Source organism: Loxodonta africana, chromosome 17 (assembly GCF_030014295.1).
Source record: "Loxodonta africana isolate mLoxAfr1 chromosome 17, mLoxAfr1.hap2, whole genome shotgun sequence".
Lineage (NCBI taxonomy): Eukaryota > Metazoa > Chordata > Mammalia > Proboscidea > Elephantidae > Loxodonta > Loxodonta africana.
Window position 1 is genome coordinate 68,574,645 of NC_087358.1, and position 24,864 is coordinate 68,599,508.

At 38.1% G+C, this 24,864-nt stretch overlaps 1 protein-coding gene across 1 annotated transcript in view; it reads right to left on the reverse strand.

The window, feature by feature from the left end:
* SUCLA2 (succinate-CoA ligase ADP-forming subunit beta) overlaps nucleotides 1-24,864 on the reverse strand; it is an 86,215-nt gene that overhangs the window by 25,271 nt on the left and 36,080 nt on the right. Inside the window, exons 5-8 of the mRNA XM_010592615.3 lie at nucleotides 21,767-21,895; nucleotides 18,167-18,305; nucleotides 6,059-6,220; nucleotides 5,819-5,961 (exon numbers count right to left, since the gene is read on the reverse strand). Of these exons, the coding sequence (XP_010590917.1) occupies nucleotides 5,819-5,961; nucleotides 6,059-6,220; nucleotides 18,167-18,305; nucleotides 21,767-21,895 (573 nt within the window). The remainder of the gene's footprint in view (nucleotides 1-5,818; nucleotides 5,962-6,058; nucleotides 6,221-18,166; nucleotides 18,306-21,766; nucleotides 21,896-24,864) is intronic.

The following is a 24,864-nucleotide window of genomic DNA, read 5'->3' on the forward strand; positions in this document are numbered from 1 at the left end:
GCAATGAGAATGAAAACACTTCCTATCAAAACCTCTGGGACACAGCGAAAGCAGCGCTCAGAGGTCAATTTATACCGATAAATGCACACATACATAAAGAAGAAAGAGCCAAAATCAGAGACTGTCCCTACAACTTGAACTAATAGAAAGCGAGCAACAAAAGTATACATCAGGCACCATGAGAAAACATAATAAAAATTAGAGCTGAACTAAATAAATTAGAGAACAGAAAAACAATTGAAAGAATTAACAAAGCCAAAAGCTGCTTCTTTGAAAAAATTAACAAAATTGATAAACCATTGGCCAGACTGACTAAAGAAATACAGGAAAGGAAACAAATAGCCCGAATAAGAAACAAGATGGGCCATATCACAACAGACCCAACCGAAATTAAAAGAATCATATCAGATTAGTACGAAAAATTGTACTCTAACAAATTTGCAAACCTAGAAGAAATGGATGAATTCCTGGGAAAACACTACCTACCTAAACTAACACAATCAGAAGTGGAACAACTAAATAGACCCATAACAAAAAAAGAGATTGAAACGGTAATCCAAAAACTCCCAACAAAAAAGAAAGCCCTGGCCCGGACGGCTTCACTGCAGAGTTCTCCAAACGTTCAGAGAAGAGTTAACACCACTACTACTAAAGGTATTGCAAAGCATAGAAAATGATGGAATACTACCTAACTCATTCTATGAAGCCACCATTTCCCTGATACCAAAACCAGGTAAAGACACCAAAAAAAAAGAATATTACAGACCTATATCCCTCATGAACATAGATGCAAAAATCCTCAACAAAATTCTAGCCAATAGAATTCAACAACGTATCAAAAAAATAATCCACCATGACCAGGTGGGATTTATACCAGGTATGCAAGGCTGGTTTAATATTAGAAAAACCATTAATGTAATCCACCATATAAATAAAACAAAAGACAAAAGCCACATGATCTTATCAACTGATGCAGAAAAGGCATTTGACAAAGTCCAACACCCATTCGTGAGAAAAACTCTCGGCAAAATAGGAATAGAAGGAAAATTCCTCAACATAATAAAGGGCATCTATACAAAGCCAACAGCCAACATCATTCTAAATGGAGAGAGCCCGAAATCATTTCCCTTGAGAACAGGAACCAGACAAGGATGCCCTTTATCACCACTCTTATTCAACACTGTGCTAGAGGTCCTAGCCAGAGCAATTAGGCTAGAAAAAGAAATAAAGGGCATTCGGATTGGCAAGGGAGAAGTAAAATTATCTCTATTTGAAGATGACATGATCTTATACACAGAAAACACTAAGGAATCCTCAAGAAAACTACTGAAACTAATAGAAGGGTGCGGCAGAGTCTCAGGTTATAAGATAAACATACAAAAATCACTTGGATTCCTCTACATCAACAAAAAGAACATCGAAGATTAAATAACCAAATCAATACCATTCACAGTAGCCCCCAAGAAGATAAAATACTTAGGAATAAATCTTACCAAGGATGTAAAAGACCTATACAAAGACAACTACAAAGTACTAGTGCAAGACACTAAAAGGGACCTACATAAGTGGAAAAACATACCTTGCTCATGGATAGGAAGCCTTAACATAGTAAAAATGTCTGTTCTATCAAAAGCCATCTATACATACAATGCACTTCCGATCCAAATCCCAACAATGTTTTTTAATGTGATGGAGAAACAAATCACTAACTTCATATGGAAGGGAAAGAAGCCCTGGAGAAGTAAAGCATTACTGAAAAAGAAGAAGAAAGTGGGAGGCCTCACTCTGCCTGATTTTAGAACATATTATACAGCCACAGTAGTCAAAACAGCCTGGTACTGGTACAACAACAGGCACATAGACCAATGGAACAGAATTGAGAACCCAGATATAAATCCAACCACATATGAGCAGCTAATATTTGACAAAGGACCAGTGTCAGCCAACTGGGGAAATAATAGTCTTTTTAACAAATGGTGCTGGCAGAACTGGATATCCATCTGCAAAAAAATGAAACAGGACCCATACCTCACACCATGCACAAAAACTAACTCCAAGTGGATCAAAGACCTAAACATAAAGACTAAATCGATAAAGATCATGGAACAAAAAATAGGGACAACGTTAGGAGCCCTAATACAAGGCATAAACAGAATACAAAACATTACCAAAAATGACGAAGAGAAACCAGATAACTGGGAGCTCCTAAAAATCAAACACCTATGCTCATCTAAAGACTTCACCAAAAGAGTAAAAAGACCACCTACAGATTGGCAAAGAACTTTCAGCTAGGACATCTCCAACCAGCACCTGATCTCTAAAATCTGTATGATTCTGTCAAAACATAACCACAAAAAGACAAACAACCCAATCAAAAAGTTGGCAAAGGATATGAACACACATTTCACTAAAGAAGATATTCAGGCAGCTAACACATACATGAGAAAATGCTCTCGATCATTAGCCATTAGAGAAGTGCAAATTAAAACTACGATGAGATTCCATCTCACTCCAACAAGGCTGGCATTAATCCAAAAGACACAAAATAATAAATGTTGGAGAGGCTGCGGAGAGATTGGAACTCTTATACACTGCTGGTGGGATTGTAAAATGGTACAACCACTTTGGAAATCTATCTGGCGTTTTCTTAAAAAGTTAGAAATAGAACTACCATACAACCTAGAAATCCCACTCCTCGGAATATACCCTAGAGAAATAACAGCCTTCACACGAACAGATATATGCACACCCATGTTTTTTGCAGCACTGTTTACGATAGCAATAAGATGGAAGCAATCAAGGTGTCCATCAACAGATGAATGGTTAAATAAATTATGGTATATTCACACAATGGAATACTACTCATCGATAAAGAATAGCGAGGAATCTGTGAAACATTTCATAACATGGAGGATCCTGGAAGGCATTATGCTGAATGAAATTAGTCAGTTGCAAAAGGACAAATATTGTATAAGACCACTATTATAAGAACTTGAGAAACAGTTTAAACTGAGAAGAAAATATTCTTTTGTGGTTACGAGAGGGGGGAGGGAGGGGGTATTCACTAATTAGATAAAATTAGATAGTAGATAAGAACTACTTTAGGTGAAAGGAAGGACAACACTTGATACAGTGGAGGTCAACACAACTGGACTAAACCAAAAGCAAACAAGCTTCCGGGATAAACTGAGTGCTTCGAAGGTCAGTGGAGCAGGGGCAGGGGTTTGGTGACTATGGCTTAAGGGGCCTTCTGAGTCAACTGGCAAAATAAATTCTATTATGAAAACATTCTGCATCCCACTTTGAAGTGTGCCCTCTGGGGTCTTAAATGCTAACAAGCAGCCATCTAAGATGCATCAATTGGTCTCAACCCACCTGGATCAAAGGAGAATGAAGAACACCAAGGTCACACGATAACTATGAGCCCAACAGTCAGAAAGGGCCACGTGAACTAGAGACTTACATCATCCTGAGACCAGAAGAACTAGATGGTGCCCAGCCACAACTGATGACTGCCCTGACAGGGAGCACAACAGAGAACCCCTGAGGGAGCAGGAGATCAGTGAGATGCAGACCCCAAATTCTCATAAAAAGACCAGACTTAATGGTCTGACTGAAACTAGAAGAATCCCGGCAGTCATGGTCCCGAAACCTTCTATTGGCCCAGGACAGGAACCATTTCCAAAGACAACTCATCAGACATGGAAGGGACTGGACAGTGGGTTGGAGAGAGATGCTGATGAAGAGTTAGCTACTTGTATCAGGTGGACACTTGAGACTGTGTTGCCATCTCCTATCTGTAGGGGAGATGGGAGGGTAGAGAGGGTTAGAAACTGGCAAAACGGTCACGAAAGGAGAGACTGGAAGGAGGGAGTGGGCTGACTCATTAGGGGGAGAGTAAATGGGAGTATGGAGTAAGGTGTATATAAGCTTACATGTGACAGACTGACTTGATTTGTAAACTTTCACTTAAAGCACAATAAAAATTACTTTTAAAAAAAAAGAAATTTAAGGCAGGATCTCCACCAATCTTCCCTTCTACTTCTAAACATATTTATCACAGGCTCGTTCTTCCCTTCTCCAATAATATCCCAGGAAAGGAGCAACCACCTCTCCAATGCTAACATCCCCTCCATGTGTCAGAGCAGCATACATGAGTAGGGTTTTCACTGGCTGATTTTTCAGAGGTAGATCACCAGGACTTTCTTCCGGGGTGCCTCTGGGTGGACTCGAACTTCCAACCTTTCAGTTAGCAGCTGAGCACACTAACTGCACCACCCAGGTGTACACTATTCTTAATAAGGTTCCCGATTATCTATCTTTCACTCCTAATTATACTTGAACGCTTCAACAGCATTTGACATTGTGTTCCATCTCCTTATTTTCCAAAACTCTTCTCTCTGGCCTTCTATGTCCCCACTCTCTCCTGATCTTCTCCTATCTCTGTCAGTTCGTTCTTGTTCCCTTTCACTGGGTTTTCTTCTCATTCAACTCTTCGATACAGCCAGGTTCCATTCTTAGTTTCCTCATCTCACTCTCATGGGTCAGCTCACTAACTCTTAAGACTTCATCTTCTCTCATTATGCTTAGGACTCTCAAATCTACATCCGGTTGCTACAATAAGTACAATATCTTTACAACCAACAGTCTACTAGACATAATCACCACAATCTAAACTTAACACATTCATTCAAAAATACCTAGTCCTCTACCTTGCCTCCTGTAGCATCATAAGACAAAGCAAACGCATGGTTATGCTAGTGCGGCACAGGAGAAAGGGGAATCAAATATAAGAAAAAACTGTACTCCTGGATTTCCAATGGAAAAAATCAGTATGATCCCACGTATTTATCTCTTAAAAAAGTACATACATATTTTTCTAGATTTTCCACTAAAAAAGCCTAGAAACAATGAGCAACTAAGTAGTCATGTGTAACCTTAGAACCCTTACTATGGGTTCCAGTAACCAGTGTATGTACTGGGCATTATGCCAGCCACTGAAAGAGACAACAATGTGTAAGATATAATACCCACCAACATCCTCATTTGGTTTGCACTTGACTGTAAACCTAAAGGTTAGCAGTTCTGATCTACTCAGAGGCAGTGCAGAAGAAAGACCTGACAATCTGCCTCCATAAAGATTACAGCCAAGAAAACCCTATGGAGCAGTTTTACTCTGTAACGCATGGGGTGGCTACGAATCAGAAATGACTTGATTACAAGTAGGTTTGGTTTTTGCTAATACTTCCAGGAATTTTTTCCATAGGAATGGCTCCTGTGCCAGGTCACTACCATTTATAACATCATTTAATAGCAGTGGTGGTTTAGTGGTAGAATTCTTGCCTTCCATGTGGGAGACCTAGTTTGAATCCTGGTCAAAGTATCTCATACGCAACCACCACCCATCTGTCAGTGAAAGCTTGTGTGCTACTATAATGCTGAATAGGTTTCAGTGAAGCTTCCAGATTCAGACAGACTAGGAAGAAAGGTCTGGCCATCTACTTCCAAAATATCAGCCAACGAAAACTCAGTGGATCACACATAATCCCGTTGCGTCCGTACATAGCACTACATAAGTCAGCTGCCTTGATGGTCACTAACAACAAGGCCATCTAATATTCTTTCATCTTGTTTTCTAAATCACAATGTGCAACTTAATCTTTTTCTCTAGTTAACTTTTATTGCATTGATTTTAGCCTCTTTCCAAACTATTGAGATCTTTTGAATTTTAATGCTCAACTAGCATAATGACCACATCTACTAATTAATCAAGTTACTTCTCACTATCCCAATTCTAAAACGTAAGTCTTGCCCTTACCTTTTTATCTGAAGTGATAAGCTTAAATGCTTCTGTTACTTGATCAACCGTGGCACCACCACCAACATCAAGAAAATTGGCTGGCGTCCCTCCATGAAGTTTTATTATATCCATTGTGGCCATAGCCAAACCAGCACCATTTACTATCAAGAGGGGAAAAATTATTTGTATAAGTAACAAACACAGATAAAATAAATTATGCTTAGCCAATCCAACTCAAATTATAAAAACGCCTGATACCCAGGCAGCCTATGTTTCCATCGAGGCCAATGTAGTTGAGATTTGCTTTAGTTGCAGCTTTGTCCCTTTCATCTTCCTGGGTCCAGTCCTGTAGGTCAAAGATTTTCTTCTGGCGATAGGCTGAATTACTATCAAAGTTGATTTTTGCATCCATACATAGCACTTTGAAGGGAAAAAAACAAAGTTATCTTAATTTCAAAATAAACCAAATAGTGACAATAAACTATTCAACAGTCTTTAGACTACAGGAAAAATACATTTTAATTTTGTTACTTATTAAAAGTATTTCAATTTATGCTCACAATGAATTCAAACCGTTTCATAAAAAAAGAAAATTTGGGAATTAAAACTGCCCCAGCAAAGTTACTGGTTCTACATCCACCCCAAGCAACAGATAAAGAAGGAAAAAAAAAAAACTCAGAAACATTTCCAGACAATTTTTTTAATTACCAAGAATTAACCGTCCATGGTGGCAGCCTACCCTTGATTTGTATTCTAGATTCTATCCCCCTCACCTATTCAAGGACTTCACTCCAGCAATTTTGTCTTTCCTGTATTATAAACTTCCCCCTCTGGTTGGTTAAATCCCTCTGGCTTGTAAAAATGCTTTCTCCCACCTTCAAAAAAAAAAAAGGAAAGAAAGAAAAAAACTTTCACCCCATACCCCTTACACACTCCTTCCTATACAGCAAAACTCCTGGAAAGAGTTGTCTGTTTAAACCAGGGGTCCGCAAACTATGGCACATGGGCCAAATTTGGCCTGTGTCTACTTTTGTATGGCCTACGAGCTAAAAATGGTTTTTATGTTTTTAAGGAGTTGTGAAGAAAGAACAAAGGAGAAGGAAAAATAAGAACTAGACAGAAAAGATGCAGCAGGATCAGGGACCAGATGTGGCCCGCAAAGCCTAATATTTATTATCTGCCAATCTGTGGTTTAAACTTATCCTACCAAATCTTTCTCCTGTCATTCTCTCTTGAGCCTAGGCTTTTACCCTTAGTATTCTACCAAGAGGGCTCTAATGAAAGTCACCAATGATGCCCCTGTTGCAAAATCCAGAAGTCAGTTCTCAAACTTTATTTTACTTGACCAATCAGCAGCATTTGACATAGCTGATCAGCCTTTCCATCTTGAAATTCTTCCTTCACTTGGGATTTAGAAAACTACATTCATGTGGTTTTTCTCCTACCTGTCTAGCAATTCCTCTCCAGTCTCCTTGTTGGATGCCCCAGAGATCAGCCTTTAGATCTGGTCTCTCTTCTATCTATACCCACTCAGTTGGTGACCTTATCCTCTAGGCTCACGGCTTTAAAGCCTGTTCTATACTGATGGTTACCAAATTCATATTCTCAGTCTAGATCTCTCCCCTCTGCTCCAGACATGTATATCCCTTTGGCTTCAGTGCCTCCATGTGAACATCTAATGGGCATCTCTAAGTTAGTAAGTCAAAAACTGAGCTCCTTATATTCTCTCTCCTCTCAGAATCTTCTCCATCTAAGTAAATGGCAGCTCTAGTCTAGTTGCTCAGACTTAAAACTTAAGACTTATCCTTGGCTCCTCTACTCTCACACCTGACATCTAATACATCAGCAAATCCTACTGGTTCTTCTTTCAAAATATATCCAGAATACCATTTCTAAGTAGTTGCACTAACACCCCATTTCAGGCCACCAGCCTCTCACTAGGATTTTACTGGCATCCTAAACGGTTCCTCCTTTGCCCCCCATCCCTTCAGTCTTTTCTCAATACAGCAACCAAAGTGATCCTGTTAAAACCAAAATCAGATAATACATTGCTGCTCAAAACCCTCTAATGTCTTCTCATCTCACTCAGAAAAAAAGGCCAAGTTCTTGCTAAGATCTACTACAAAGCCCTCCAGACTCTACACCATCCTCCTTAACTTGGTGACCTCTCTGACTTCATCTGTAGTACTCCGTGCCTGCCTCACTCCAATCTAGCCACACTATCTTCCTTGCTGTTCCTGGACAGCTAGAAGGCTGAAAGAACTGAGCAGTTTCAGCTGCTGCCCAACACAGGAGACAAAGTTTGCAGTCTAGCTAAGTTATCTACCAATAATAGCAGAAATCAACATTCCTCAGAGGAAGATAACAGAATTCAGAGTCTCTACACCGTATCTCCAAAAATGTCTAGTATATTCAAAATTACTAGATCTGTGAAGAAACGGAAAAACATGGCCTATACTAAAGAGAAAAAGTGGTCAACAGAAACCAAATCCAAGAGACGAAGATTTGGAATTAGCAGAGGACTCCAAAACAGCGATTATAAATGTGGGTCATGACAGATGAAGAGATGGGTAATCTCAGCAGAGAATAAAACTATAAAAATGAACCTAATGGAAAATATAGAGGGGCACGGACTGCACCGGGCGACACTGTCAGAGGGGGTGACATTAAAATGACTGTCTATAAAAATATTCCTGTAGTTAGTTATACCAACAAAAACATTTTTCATAAGCCCAGCTTACATGTATCTATATACCTACAAGGCTAAAGCTCTATGCTGATTTACGTTTTGAACCTTGTAACCTGGTGAGGTCAGAACCGTCATTATTACCCAGTCACAATGACGCTTCAAATCCTGTGGTTTCATCTGCACACAGTACAAGCGTGTACTATTGCTTTTGTCATTGCTGGTGTTTTCACAGTCACTAATTTTGTCAGATTTTCTGGTGTTTTACCTACAATATTGTTGTAATTAGTATCTGTGAACCTATATCAATAATTTTTTAGAGAATGAAGTAGTAAATAAAGGAAAAGAAGGAGTGACATACAGGAATTATGATTTACAAGTAACATTAGTACAGAAAACATTACTAAGGATTCTGTATGGTCTGACACGGGAAGAGATCCATGGGGGGGAGGTGGGGAGGAACACCATGAGTTACTGCACTGGGTGACACTGACCCTAGTGACTCCACTGGGAAGAGCCGCTAAAGAGAGATAAGGACTTTCTTCCCCCAAGGCCAACAAAGAGAAAGGTTTACCCTAGGGCTGGTGCCCTGGTTTGGACTTCTTAAACTGTGAGGAAATAAATTTGTGCATTAAAGACACCTATTTGTGGTATTTCTGTTACAGAAGCACTAGATAACTAATACAGTTGGTATCAGAATAGTGGCCTCGGTGTCAGGGCAGGACTGCCCGAACAGACAGCTAATACCTCCTTCTCAAGAGATCCCCTCCACTCTGGATCATAAGCTTAATGGTTAAGTTCAAGGAGTTAAAAACAAAAAACAACACTGAGGAAGGTTGTAGGGATCAATTTTTTCCCATTCCTGAGTTTTCCTTTCACATTCAAAGAATTTGCTTAGCGTAACATCTGGCCTCTCACTGCTCCTTTACTTGCTTCTTCCCAGAGGAGGGGAAGCAAATATCTGAATGGTAAATCTGGATATTATAAAATCAGGTATGCATAACTCAACTCAATCTTTCCTCCTCTTGGGAACGTCCTGCCCTCAGGGAATAAGCATTCCCAAATGCCCTTCTGGATGCAGATTCTGTCCCTGAAAGGAGGGAGGACTACGTGAGTAGATAGGTTAAAAAAAAAAAAAACCAAACCCAGTTGCCATTGAGCAGACTCTGACTTACAGCAACCCTAAAGGACAGAGCAGAACTGCCCATAGGGTTTCCAAGGAGCGTCTGGTAGATTCCAACTGCCGAGCAGAGCTGTTAACCACTGTGCCACCAGTAAGTAGGTAAGTCTGTCTAATTCTGTAATTTGGTTATCAGACCCATTTTGACTAGATATCTGGCTGGAATAAGGGGGTCACTGAGGAATCTGATATGCTACTTAAGCAATTCTGCTCTAATATATTATTTTTACATTGTCTTCAGAACATCACTGGAAAAATAAGTCTACAGTCTATAAGCCTTCATCTGTGCAATTATTCAAACAACTAAGCCATATACATTAAGAGGTATACTTCATCCTATGCAGTAGAGACACTCCTAAGAATGGAGGAAATAACTGCAATTTAGTTGTTCAAAATATCCTTAAACTCTTATTTAAAAGAACACTAATTTCACAAATTTCTATTCTATCTTGCCATATGGCTACTTACTACAAAACGAGACCAATAACCAAGGATTTTAAGTATTACTTTTGAGACTAAAAATGCACCTTATAAATAAAATCTATCAATTTGCAGCCGTTTATAACTACATAGTCTACACTACTGTAAAGCCTCCATCCAAGATATCTAAGAAAGTACTAACAAAGCCTGAGTTTGGACTCATCTGTAAACTAAGAGCATCTGCTTTCCATGCCAACTGCCTTCGTTACCTTTTGCTTGTACAGCTGCCCCATGTCCTGCAAGATTACTGCATTAGTCTCCTCGGGTTGCCCTAACAAGTACCACAAAGTGCTTGGCTTGTGAAAACAGAAACACATTGTCTCACAGCTAGAAATCCAAATCAACTTGTAGGCCAGGCCATTAAACCCACTGCCATCGAGTCAATTCCAACGCACAGTGACCCTATAGGACAGGGTAGAATTGCCCCACAGATTTTCCAAGACTGAAATCTTTACAGAAGCAGACTGCCACATATTTCTCCTACGGAATGGGTGGTGTGTTTGAACCATGGACCTTTCAGTTAGCAACCAAGCACTTAACCACTGCGTCACCAGGCCATACTCCCTCCAAGTCTCTAGAGGAAGATGCTTTGTCTCTCCCAGTTTCTGGTAATCCCAGGCATTCCATGGCCTGTAGGTGCATATTCACTAGGCCATCTTCCCCACGTCTCTCTTGGTCTCTTCTCTTTTATAAGGATACCACCCAGGTGGAATTAGGACCACCATACTCCAGTATGACCTCATGTTAACTAATAACATCTTCAAAACCCCAATTCGCAAAAAGGTTACAATCACAGGTATCATGGGTCAGGACTTCAATATATCTTTCAGGGGAAAACAATTCAACCCAAAACAATTACTCTACCTCTAATATCTCCCTACTGCCATACTCCCTATATGCCACTACCTACCAAAATATACCCCATGTACAACCACATTATGTCCTGGTTAAGAGCACAACTTCTGGAGCTGAGTGCCTGGGTTCACAGGCCAGGACACTACTAGTCACGTATCTTCTTGGTTACTTAGTTTCCTAATCTATAAAATAAGGATAATAGTAGTACCTATATCACATCAGAGCCCTGGTGGCACAGCTACAGCTGCAAACCAAAAGATTGGCAGTTCGAATCCACCAGCTGCTCCTTGGAAACCCTATGAGGCAATTCTACTCTGTCCTATAGGGTTGCTATGAGTTGGAATCAACTCAACAGCAATGAGTTTGGTTTGGTTTATATCATATAACCACTATAAATATTAAATGAACTAAATGAGTTCATATTTGTAAAGCATTACAACAGGGCCTGGCACACAGTAATTGCTATGGTTTTGTTAAATGATCAGGAAGAAAATATGTACCTTTGAAAAAAATCTTAGCATAAGAAACTGAAGCACACTCAGAATGCCTCTTTCGTAGGATCAAATTCAAAACTCAAAGAAGAAACTGAAGATACACCAATACAAAGGAGGCTAGCTGAAATGCAAGTAGACATATATTTCTAAAAACTAAGGAAAAACCATTTACAAGAGCATTGAAAAGAATACAGTACCTAGGAATAAATTTGACCAGGAAGATGAAAGACTTATACACAGAAAAATATAAAACATTACTAAAAGAAATTAAATAACATAAATGGAAGGATATTCCATGTTCATGGATTAGAAGGCTTAGTACAGTTAAGAGGTCAATATTATTCAAAACAAATCTAAGCAATCCCCATCAAAATTCCAATAGCCTTCTTTGCAGAAATGGAAAGGCCAATCCTCAAATCGCATGGAAGGGAAAGGGACCCTGAATAGCTCAGGCAATGCTGAAGAAGAATAAAGCAGGAGGACTCACACTTCTTGATTGTAAAACATACTACAAAGCTACAGTAATTAAAACAGCCTGGTACTCACATAATAATAAGACATATAAACCAATGGAATTGAACTGAAAGTCCAGAAATAAATCCATACATCTATGGTCAACTGATCTTCAAAAGGGTGCTAAGTCCATTCAGAAGGGAAGAAGAGTCTCTTCGATAAACAGTGCTAGGAAAATTGGATTTCCACACACAGAAGAATGAATCAAGATCCATGTCTCACACTATACACAAAGATCAATTCAAAATGGATCAAGGGCCTAAATGTGAAAACTAAAAACATAAAATTCTTATTCGAAAATGTAGAGGCAAGGCTGTAGGACCTAGTGTTTAATGATAGATTATCAGATAACAAATGCCCCAACAGCAAAAGACAAAAAAGATAGCTGGGACATAATAAAAATTAAATTCTTTCGTACAGAGAACTGAAGCTACTCCCAAAGTCCACCTTTCAGCCAAAGATTAGACAGGCCTATAAAACAAATAATAACACAAGTGAGGAATGTGCTTCTTAGTTCAATCAAGTACATGAGACCAAAGGGGCAACACCTGCCCAAAAGCAAAGATGAGATGGCAGGGACAGGAAAACTGGACGAATGGACACAGAGAACCCAGAGGGTGGAAAGCGAAAGGGGAGAGTACTGACACATTGTGGGGACTGCAAATGATGTCACAAAACAATTTGTGTACAAATTTTTGAATGAAAAACTAATTTGCACTGTAAACTTTCACCTAAAATACAGTAAAATTTTAACAAAAAAGAAAATCTGAAAAAAGTACTTTCGTGTATCAAAGGACTTTCTTTAATAGCAAAGTGAGAAGACAACCTACAGATTGGGAGAAATTTTTCAGGAACTATGTATCAGATAAGCACCTAATATCCAAAATATAAATACAACTTCTACAAGGCAACAAAAAAACAAGTAACCCAATCAAAAAATGGACAAAGGTCTAGAAAAGAGAGTTCACCAAAGACGATATTCAAATGACACATGAAACAAACACATGAAAAAAAGATGCTCCAAATCATCACCCATTTGTTGTTGCTAGTTGCCATCGAGTCAAATCTCATGGCAACCCCATGTGTTAGAGTAAGACTGCTCTATCAGATTTTCTTGGCTGTAATCTTTACAGAAGCAGATCACCAGGCCTGTTCTTCCACAGTACTGTGGTTTGGGTTCGAACCTATAACCTTTAGGTCAATAGTCAACCACAAACTGTTTGCACCACGTAGGAGCCTTTAGGAGACACATATCAAAACCACAAAATGATATTACATCACCCCCATTAGAATGGCAATGATTAAAAAAAATTAGAAGGTAATGAACGTTAGCAACATTGTGGGGAAACTGGAACTGTCATCCATTGCTGGTGAGAATGTAAAATAGTGCAGCCACTGTAGAAAATCTACACATGACAAACAAAATCAATAGTATTTGTACGTCAGCCATAAACATGTAAAATGTAACAGCAAAAAAGATACCATTCAAAATAGCAGCCAAAAATATATTTCTACAAATAAATCTAAGAAGAAATACAGTGCCTAAATAAAGAAAATGGAAAGTCTTCTTTAAAAGGATATAAATGAGACTTATATAAATGGAAAAATAATACATTCCTAGTAGGAAAAATGACTACTAGAAAAATGTTATTTTTCCCAGTAAAAACAGCATGGCTTGTTTTGAAATCCGACTAATGGATTTCAAAGTATATCTAGCTAGCAACAGGGATTGGTAATTTGGCCTACAAGTACTGGTAGCAGGACCAAAGGTTTTAGGGGATCTGTGAGTCTCTTGAGACTACATGAAAAACAATGCATGCACCTATGCTCACATGAGAACCCTGTCCGTTTTCCCTTGTAAAAGGACCATTTGCTTTCATCAACTTCTCAAAAAGCACCCTAACTCAAAAAGATTAAATAACACAGATCTACAGGAAACAAAAAACCGTAAGAACTAGTCTCTTAAAAAAAAGTACTTCATTTCTCACGGACTTCAAACTTTCTGGAGTCAGAGGGTGGATGAACCTCTGAAACTACTGCCCTGAGATAATCTTTAAAACTTAAACCAAAAACATCCTCTATAAGTCTTTTTGAAACCAAACAAAAGTTTAGCTAAACTAGTAAAAAAGGTCTGCCTTGAGCATTATGCTCTTTTAAGATCTATCTATATGGGATCGAACTGACAACGGCAACTCGAAAGATTACACAGGCACATTAGGGGGGAGTGACTTTACGTTATTGAGGGAGAAACAACTCCGAAAACGAGGATGAGAATGGTTGCAAAACACAAAAAATGTAATCAATGTCACTGAATTGTACATGTAGAAATGGTTGAATTGGCTTATGTTTTGCTGTGTACATTCTTGACAACAAAATAAATTCAAAAAAATAAATAAAAAGATAGATTGGAAACTAATAGAAGAGTTTGGCAGAGTCTCAGGTTATAAGATAAACATACAAAAATCACTTGGATTCCTCTACATCAACAAAAAGAACATCGAAGAGGAAATCACCAAATCAATACCATTCACAGTAACCCCCAAGAAGATAAAATACTTAGGAATAAATCTTACCAAGGATCTAAAAGATCTATATAAAGAAAACTACGAAGTACTACTACAAGAAACTAAAAAGGACCTACTTAAGTGGAAAAACATACCTTGCTCATGGATAGGAAGACTTAACATAGTAAAAATGTCTGTTCTACCAAAAGCCATCTATACATACAATGCACTTCCGATCCAAATTCCAATGACATTTTTTAAAGTGATGGAGAAACAAATCACTAACTTCATATGGAAGGGAAAGAAGCCTCGGATAAGTAAAGCATTACTGAAAAAGAAGAAGAAAGTGGAGGCCTCACTCTACCTGATTTCAGAACATATTATACAGCCACAGTAGTCAAAACAGCCTGGTACTGGTACAACAACAGGCACATACACCAATGGAACAGAATTGAGAACCCAGATATAAATCTATCCACATATGAGCAGCTAATATTTGACAAAGGCCCAGTGTCAGTTAATTGGGGAAAAGACAGTCTTTTTAACAAATGGTGCTGGCATAACTGGATATCCATCTGCAAAAAAATGAAACAGGACCCATACCTCACACCATGCACAAAAACTAACTTCAAGTGGATCAAAGACCTAAACATAAAGACTAATTATACAGATCATGGGAGAAAAAATAGGGACAACATTAGGAGCCCTAATACAAGGCATAAACAGAATACAAAACATTACCAAAAATGACGAAGAGAAACCAGATAACTGGGAGCTCCTAAAAATCAAACACCTATGCTCATCTAAAGACTTCACCAAAAGAGTAAAAAGACCACCTACAAATTGGGAAAGGATTTTCAGCTATGACATCTCCGACCAGCACCTGATCTCTAAAATCTATATGATTCTGATAAAACTCAACCACAAAAAGACAAACAACCCAATCAAGAAGTGGGCAAAGGATATGAACATGCACTTCACTAAAGAAGATATTCAGGCAGCTAACAGATTTTTTTTTTTTTTTAACAGATACATGAGAAAATGCTCTCAATCATTAGCCATTAGAGAAATGCAAATTAAAACTACGATGAGATTACATCTCACTCCAACAAGGCTGGCATTAATCCAAAAGACACAAAATAATAAATGTGGGAGAGACTGCGGAGAGATTGGAACTCTTATACACTGCTGGTGGGACTGTAAAATGGTACAACCACTTTGGAAATCTATCTGGCATTTTCTTAAAAAGTTAGAAATAGAACTACCATACAACCCAGAAATCCCACTCCTCAGAATATACCCTAGAGAAATAAGAGCCTTCACACAAACAGATATATGCACACCCATGTCTATTGCAGTTCTGTTTACAATAGCAAAAAGCTGGAAGCAACCAATGTGTCCATCAACGGATGAATGGGTAAATAAATTGTGGTATATTCACACAATGGAATACTACGCATCGATAAAGAACAGCGAGGAATCTGTGAAACATTTCATAACATGGAAGAACCTGGAAGGCATTATGCTGAGTGAAATTAGTCAGTTGCAAAAGGACAAATATTGTATAAGACCACTATTATAAGATCTGGAGAAATAGTATAAACTGAGAAGAACACATTCTTTTGTGGTTACGAGGGGGGAGGGGGGTGGGAGAGGGTTATTTACTGATTAGTTAGTAGATAAGAACTACTTTAGGTGAAGGGAAGGACAATACTCAATACACGGAAGGTCAGCTCAACTGGACTGGACCAAAAGCAAAGAAGTTTCCGGGATAAACTGAATGCTTCAAAGGTCAGCGGAGCAAGGGCAGGGGTTTGGGGACTATGGCTTAAGGGGACTTCTAAGTCAATTGGCAAAATAATTCTATTATGAAAACATTCTGCAACCCACTTTGAAATGTGGTGTCTGGGGTCTTAAATGCTAACAAGCGGCCATCTAAGATGCATCAGTTGGTCTCAACCCACCTGGATCAAAGGAGAATGAAGAACACCAAGGTCACACGATAACTATGAGCCCAACAGTCAGAAAGGGCCACGTGAACTAGAGACTTACATCATCCTGAGACCAGAAGAACTAGATGGTGCCCGGCCACAACCGATGACTGCCCTGACAGGGAGCACAACAGAGAACCCCTGAGGGAGCAGGAGATCAGTGGGATGCAGACCCCAAATTCTCATAAAAAGACCAGACTTAATGGTCTGACTGAGACTAGAGAAATCCCGGCAGTCATGGTCCCGAAACCTTCTGTTGGCCCAGGACAGGAACCATTCCCAAAGACAACTCATCAGACATGGAAGGGACTGGACAATGGGTAGGAGAGGGAAGCTGATGAAGAGTGAGCTACTTGTATCAGGTGGACACTTGAGACTGTGTTGGCATCTCCTGTCTGGAGGGGAGATAGGAGGGTAGAGAGGGTTAGAAACTGGCAAAATTATCACGAAAGGAGAGACTGGAAGGGCTCACTCATTAGGGGGAGAGTAAGTGGGAGTATGGAGTGAGGTGTATATAAGCTTATATGTGACAGACTGACTTGATTTGTAAACGTTCACTTAAAGCTCAATAAAAATTATTAAAAAAAAAAAAAGGATAGATTGGTCCAACCATGTTGTGCCAACTGATGTAGATGTCCCCCAAGTCTATGGTCCTTCACCTTCACACTCAGACATGATGATTCAGAATCTAATTTATCTTTAAGAATATACAAAAGAAGATCTGTCAAAGTGGTAAGCCAATCTTCTCACTTCTCTTACGGTTAAAAACAATATAAGGACTCCAGTGTTACAGTATACCCTTTGCACAATAAAGATCCATGATGTCTCTAAAGTCTGAAACCTGTGGAGACCAAGATGGCTTACTCCTCCAGTCATACAACTATTTACTCACCACCACACCGGAAAATTTAACCCAACGCTGTCCAACACAGGAGCCCTGGTGGCACAGTGGTTAACAGCTCAACTGCTACCAAAAAGTCGGCAGTTCCAATCCACAGTTGCTCTTTGGAAACCCCATGGGGCAGTTCTACTCTGTCCTATAAGGCCACTTTGAGTTGGAATCAACTCGATGGCTAAGGGTTTGGTTTGGCTGGTCCAACAGAGCTTTCCGAGATGATGAAAATGTTTTATATGTGCACTGTCCAATATGGTAGCCACATGTAGCTACTGAGTACTTGAAATGTGACTATTGTCACTGAGGAACTGAGTTTTTAATCTTATATAATTTTAATTCATTTAAATTTAAACACGTGGCTGGTAACCACCATACTGGACAGCCCAGCTCTAACTCCTCTGGTGTGTACATGAGCATAAATATACTTACCAAAAAACCAAACCAAACCCACTGCCATTGAGTCGATTCTGACTCATAGTGACCCTATAGAACAGACTAGAACTGCACCATAGAGTTTGCAAGGAGCACCTGGTGGATTCGAACTGCCAACCTCTTGGTTAGCAGCCATAGCACTTAACCACTACTCCACCAGGGTTTCCATATATACTTAAGATCTTTGTATTATAATATATGTTCACATTCATTTTATTATGAAATAAGCTTCCAGGTAAGAATGAGATCACTTCCTTGTACGTTCAACTTCCTTACTGAAGCATACCATAGGTGGATGAAGGCATAATGAACGTTTGATGAAAGACGATACTTTACCAGCTCCATCTGAATCTTCTACCATTGGATTTATTTCTACCATGGTGGCATCATATTTCAGAAAAAGTTCATAAAGCTTGACCATGTTCTCCGCTGCAGAATCCACAATGTTATGTGGAAATCCCATCTTCTGTGCAAGCTGAAAGCAATTCATCTTTTTATTATAGGTATTTTGTGTGTGTCTAAGCAACACTAAGTTACTTTAAATAAAAAAAAACTTACCGTTTATCATTTAAATGATAAGCATGAATCCTTTACACTTAAGTATTAATCACTGAAACAGCAGCTACTATTACTAATTGGTTAAACAAAACTTTAAATAGAAAATCCTCCCAAGGTAGGTATTATGCCCACTTTGCAGAAAGGAAAGAGATTCAGAGAGGTCAAGTGGCTTGCCACTTGCCTAGATTCCAATTTCAGAGTTTATTCCATAGCCTCCATACTGCCTCTAAGCCTTCTGGCCAACCTAAACTAAAAGAAGGGGTGCATATTTGATTAAAACTACCTATCACAGGTGGATTGACAGTCCCAGTGGTCCAAATGAGAGCCAAAATATTACATCACCTATTTCATCTTTTAGGTAATTTATCAAGCATGTCTACCAAGTAATGAGACATACAGGCCAGTGAGTATTAACTCATTCATTCAAAAATCTACTGAGCACCTAATATATGTCAGACACTGTGCTAGGCCCTAAAGGATACAGGTATTTAAGCTTCCAATCTAGTAGAGGAGCTTACAGTCCTGAGCAGAAATTCCTAACCAGAGATACCAGTGGAACTTTAAAAAAAAAAAAATACATATACTAAGGTTCCAACTCAGAATTTATAGTTTAAAAGTTCTATAATGGACCAAGCATCTGTAATTTTAAAAGTGCCATCAGCAATTCTGAACTACTGGTATAGAAGCTGACTGTGTTTATCCTAACAGTGCTGCCACTGCTCAGAACACTGAGGAAGAATCCATTCCTCTTTTTCAACTGCTATTTAAAGCTGCAACACATCGTTTTGATTTTCAATAACAAAATCTTAAGCTCTTTGAGGGAGAATGTGATTTTTCCAAAGAGTCAAATGTCAATAAATAAAGTAGATGAGCACACTAAGGAATATCTTTTTTGGTTAAGACATATTTCAAATAAAGAATAAGAAGAAATAAAACACCAATTCACTAAGAAAGCTTTTTACTAGGTCACAATCCACCAGATTTAAACATTTGAGAATTGCAATATAATTCTGCTTGACACAGTAAGATATTAATCTGGCAAGCACTGTGCTAGACATTATTTCTGTTCTTTGTTCAAAATGCTATAATCTAAGCAGATTAATTCCTTTAAATATTCTTGCAAAACAAGTATTTCCTTCTTTATCTAAATTTAACTCTTCATTCGTTATGCTCACATTACAAACTCCTAAATGAATCAAATTTTTATCCTTTTCACACATTTACATCATTCATTCACCTAAATGCCCGCCTTCATGCTCTATCAGGAGACTTTATCTCCTTTAAACCTTTTCTGTCAGTCATAATTCTTGCTCTTGCTGTACTTAACACCATACGTTTATTTTCATATACTGTTTCTCAGAAACAGACATTTAATTTTATTAAAAGTTTAACATTTGAACTTTTGTTTTAAAACAGGTCACTTATTTTTATGCCAAAGTAAGCAACGTTAATTCAATAGCAGTATTACAAACAGTTACCAAGCAACTCTCACAAGCCACAGTATGAGACTCCATGGGTGGGGTTTGTGTGGGGAGTGGGGGAAGGCAGAAGCACACAGGAAGGACAGTACAGAAAGCCAGTGAAACCGCAGGCAAAACTTAGTACAAGTGGGCATACAGTGAGAGGGTGTCCGTAAGCCTCATCAGATTCTTAGAAGGGTCCATAAACTGCAAAAAAATAAAACCACTGATGTATCATGAAGATATATAAGATAGTGTCCCTACCAAGAAGTGTTCTGAGTCAGAGGCATAGAAAATTAATATACTGTAGTATGGTGAGCGCGACCAAACAGAGGACACAGGGGAAGCAAAAAAGGATTTAATTACCAGGAAGAGTTCAGGAACAGACCTTATCCTGGACGAAGTGATCTCTGGGCAACAAGAGTTGTAATACAAAAGAAGAGATGAGCATTCTGACAAAAACATGCAAGAAAGAACACTGAGAACAGAAGAGCAAAGTGGTGTACCGGAGAAAGTAGAAATGACATCTAGAGAAGTATCCAAAACCAAACCAAATTCATTGCCACTGAGTCGATTCAGACTCATAGCAACCCTATAGGACAGAGCAGAAGTACCCTATAGGGTTTCCATGGAGCGGTTGGTGGATTCAAACTGCCGACCCTTTAGTCTGCAGGCAAATGCTTAACCACTGCACCACCAGGGCCCCCTAGAGAAGTAGAAAAAAAAAAGAAGTAGAGAGGAGCAAAATCAGGTTTAAACGCATCTTATAATTTAGCCTTAGTTACAGTTGGTTTTTATTTTTCTCAATCAGTGATTCTCAGTGCTACCTGGATGCTAGAATCACCTGAGAAGTGTTTTAAATCACCAGTGCCCCAACCCTATCCCCACAAAGTCTGGGGCATGGAAAGCCCGGGAAGTGATTTCAGCATGTGAAAACTAACGTGAGGACAACAGGCAGGACAGGCCAGGTAGGTGTAAGCACAGGCGTTAGTGCAGCAAGTCTGGGCCAGAGACAATGAGGGTCTGTTCAGAGCAATGGTGGCAACAGAGGAGGAGGACACAACACAGACTTCTAGTCACCACAGGCAGTGGGCACAAAACCAAGTGCCTGACCTTGGAAGTACCTCTGCAGGACTTCCCACCATGATCTCCCCAGTGCACTTCCATAATTCACACACAATTACCAGTGTCGTTGCTTTACAGTCACCTCACGTGAATAGTGCACACCACTGTCTGCACGTTCTAACCTCCAGTGGAATCGTTATACGTTAACCTTTTGGCCTCTCTTAAAAGTTCCATTCCACACAATTTACAGGAAACAGAGGGGACACAGAGGCATGTTAAATGCCACCCTGGGGAGGCAAACAGCAGAATCCACACTGAGAAATGATACAGGATAATTACCCCAGTTTCTTCAACAAATAAATTTGAAAGAAAAAGTGGGGAGAGGCCAAGAGAGGAGGAATCCATAAATTATAAAAAGAACTATGGGACATATCAACCCACTGTAATGAACGGTCACATATGGGCCCTGACACAAACTGTGAAAGAAAAAATCATTTGAAACAAGGGAATCTGAATGACTGAGTAAATGATGGTATTATTAAGGAATTATTATTAATTTTACTACATATGTTAAGGTACTGTGGCTCTTTTAAAAGAATCCTTATCTTTTCACGATACATAATAAAATATTTACGGAGGATGTGAAAAAAATATTGTAGGTATTTCAAAAAATGTTGAAACAAGATGTTCACATTCAGATATCAAACAAGATACTAACATATTGACACTCCTGTACTTTAAAAAAAAAAAAAAAAGTTTTGCAATCATTTCACTTGTACAAAGTCAAATTTTTTTGCTTTAAGTGTTATAATTCTCCAATCACAGGCTAGAAATTTTTCAGAATATAACATACCCTGACAGCTTGTTCCTTTCTGATGCCTTCTACAATATCTATAGGTTCTTTCACTATGGCCTCAGGAGTCTCAGCAGCAACATCTTCTATGTTGACACCACCTTGAGAACTTCCTATTAATACAGGACCCTGGCAGGGGGAAAAAAGCCAGAATATCTAGATTTTACTTTGTGCCAGTCAATAAAATTTTAAAGCCTATAGGTGTGTACTATCAGACTTATGTATCTATTGCTCCCCACCCCATTTAAAAGTTTCCTTGAGAATTTATCTTTGTATATCCAGCACGATGCTCTTTTATAAACGTTCAAGTGAAACAACGAAAAGAAGTGAAAAGGAAGAAGCAATGACTTGCCTTTGAGGGAAAGGGATTGAAAATACACAGGAAAACTCTTATCAAACAAAAATAATAATTTTTGCAATGAACATATTACTTACACCTGTAAGAAGGGTGACTTAAATTAAAAAAAAAAAAAATCAAAAGACTAATTTCATGTTTCTATCCCAGCACCTATTGTTTCAGTAACAGACTTATTTAAAATAAAATTTAAAGGTATATACCTTATTGCATTCATTACTGTTTGGAGAACAAAACAGTCCTTCAAATCTTTAAAATAAGGTAATAGCCAAAGGAAAAAATAACAGTCTTACTTTTTCAAAGAGTTAACTGTTACATGCAGGTGGGGTATCGGGGGATTTAAAAAAGTACCCGGCTCGAAAGAGAAAAAACTGAGTGGCTAGCAAACAAGAGTGCAGCGAGATTTATATTTCCTGTATATCTTTTTACCTTTTTTTTAATGCAATATGATTAAATGTCAATATAAGCAAAAAAAAAAAAATTTTTTTTCTTTTTTAATAAAAGAATTTACTGTGCCTTCTGAGACTAAAGAAGACGGCACTAGCAGGCCTGAGTAAGAAAACGTTGGAAATTATAGTCTAGTTTTAAGTTCCTCTACAAATTTCAAAAGAAGGGGTGTTCTTCATTTTCTCCCTAGCAAGGCTGTTGACAATTATAAGCTTTTACAGAGATCCAAGGAGCAGAGGAAAAAAAAATCAGGGTTAAGAAGAGTGTGTTCAACTATTACCATGCTATTGAAGTAAAATATAAATAAATCTATAGCTAACCACAAAATATAATTTTAGTCAACAGAAGTTTTTTTTTTTTTTAATTTTAGTCGACAGAAGTAGAGACGAACAAATCATTAAAGTATTTGAACATTTTATTTTAGTTTTATTTTCCTTTTTATATCTACTGATAAGAAAAATGAAAAGACATAGAGAAGGCAAGCACTACTGGGAAAAAAAAGAATATTAAATTCTTACTAAAGTAAAAATTATATCTTCAACAGTCGTCTATTAGGGGAAAACTCTAGAAAAATAATACTGTGAAATAATAATAAAAGAAAGTGAATAGCCTTCATTTGTACTAATTGCATAACCAATTAGAAAGGAGTAAACAGAGGCCAGTTAAAACAGCAACTACAATTTTATATTTGGTCATCCCCACAGAATAAATGGCTCTTTCCTGTTCAAATGATTTGGTTTCTCTTTTAAATTTTAGTAATAAACTTTCAAAACAATTTAGTTTCTAGTAAATAGCTGTAATTTCAAACACATTAACAATGCTATTTTTACTTTCTTAAACTAAATCCCTCTTCTCTTGCTTGGTCTTGCAAAAGTTTTGCCTTAAAATAGATTTGATTTTAAAAACTGTATGACAAAACAGCCATTAATAAAATAAAGATCACTTAAAAAAAATAAAAGCATGGAAAATAAAATGTGGAAGTCTTCCAGCATGTTTTATGTCTATTCCAGACAAAGTGAAAAGTTGATAGTTAAATGCACCACTCATTTTCAGCAGACTGCAGTGTTTTACTAGAAAACTTTTAAAGTAGCAAATATGATTTGTAAAATTGGTCACTGCTCAGAAGTACCCAACATGCACTGGACAAAAGTGCCAAACACAGAGTAGGTATGTATATGATTTTTTAGCACCCCAATCCAACGGGAGATACCTATTCAGGCACCCTAACGTGGTAAGTCCTAAAGAAAACTAGTGGAGTCATGAGTTTTTCTCCTAAAAACAGATAAATAACAAATGCAATTTTTACTGACTAGTCAATTCCTATGCACAGGACTTTAATTCAATCTAAAATACTATTTGCTTTCTAGTTTACTAAATAGCTGACTGATTTTTTTATTGTTTGAACAGGGCCCTACCTGTCCACAGAAATTCCCAAAAAAGCTGGCTAAACCCCAAACTACTCCACATTGGTCTAACGTGATAATATCAAAGAATATTTTAATGCCTTTAGCCAAAGAGTTTTACTAGTATTATAATATTTTTAGTATGAATTATTACAACTACATATTACTTTCCAATTAAAATAAAAAACATTTTTCCCTGAAACCAAAAAAACCAAACCCATTGCTGTCAAGTTGATTCTGACTCACAGCAACCCTATAGGACAAAACAGAACTGCCCCACTGGGTTTCCAAAGAGTGGCTGGTGGATTTGAACCTCTGGCCTTTTGGTTAGCAGCCAAGCTGTTAACCACTGTGCCACCAGGGCCCATTTTTCATATTTCCCTTAATGAGATTCAAATAGTTCTCTGAAAATATAAGTTCTTTAAATGAACTCAAATTTGACCCTTTCCCCTAATGCTTTAACGTATCTTCAATAATACATATTTAGTTTGCTACATGTACTCCAATCCAGATGAACTACTCAATTTGTTCAGTATATATATGTGTGTGTGTGTATATGTGTATGCGTATGTACATATACATACACTCATATACACATATACACATGGAAACCCTGGTTGCATAGTGGTTAAGTGCTACGGCTGCTAACCAAAAGGTGGACAGTTTGAATCCACCAGGTGTTCCTTGGAAACTCTATGGGGCAGCTCTTCTATGTGCTATAGGGTCACTATGAGTCGGAATCGTCTTGACAGCAATGGGTTTGGTTTGGTTTTTGTGTGTATGTGTATATATACATATACACACACACACACACACATACACTTTCTGGCTATAATTAAAAGTAAAAACATAATAACTAAAATACAACATATGTTGACATCTAATGTCAACTA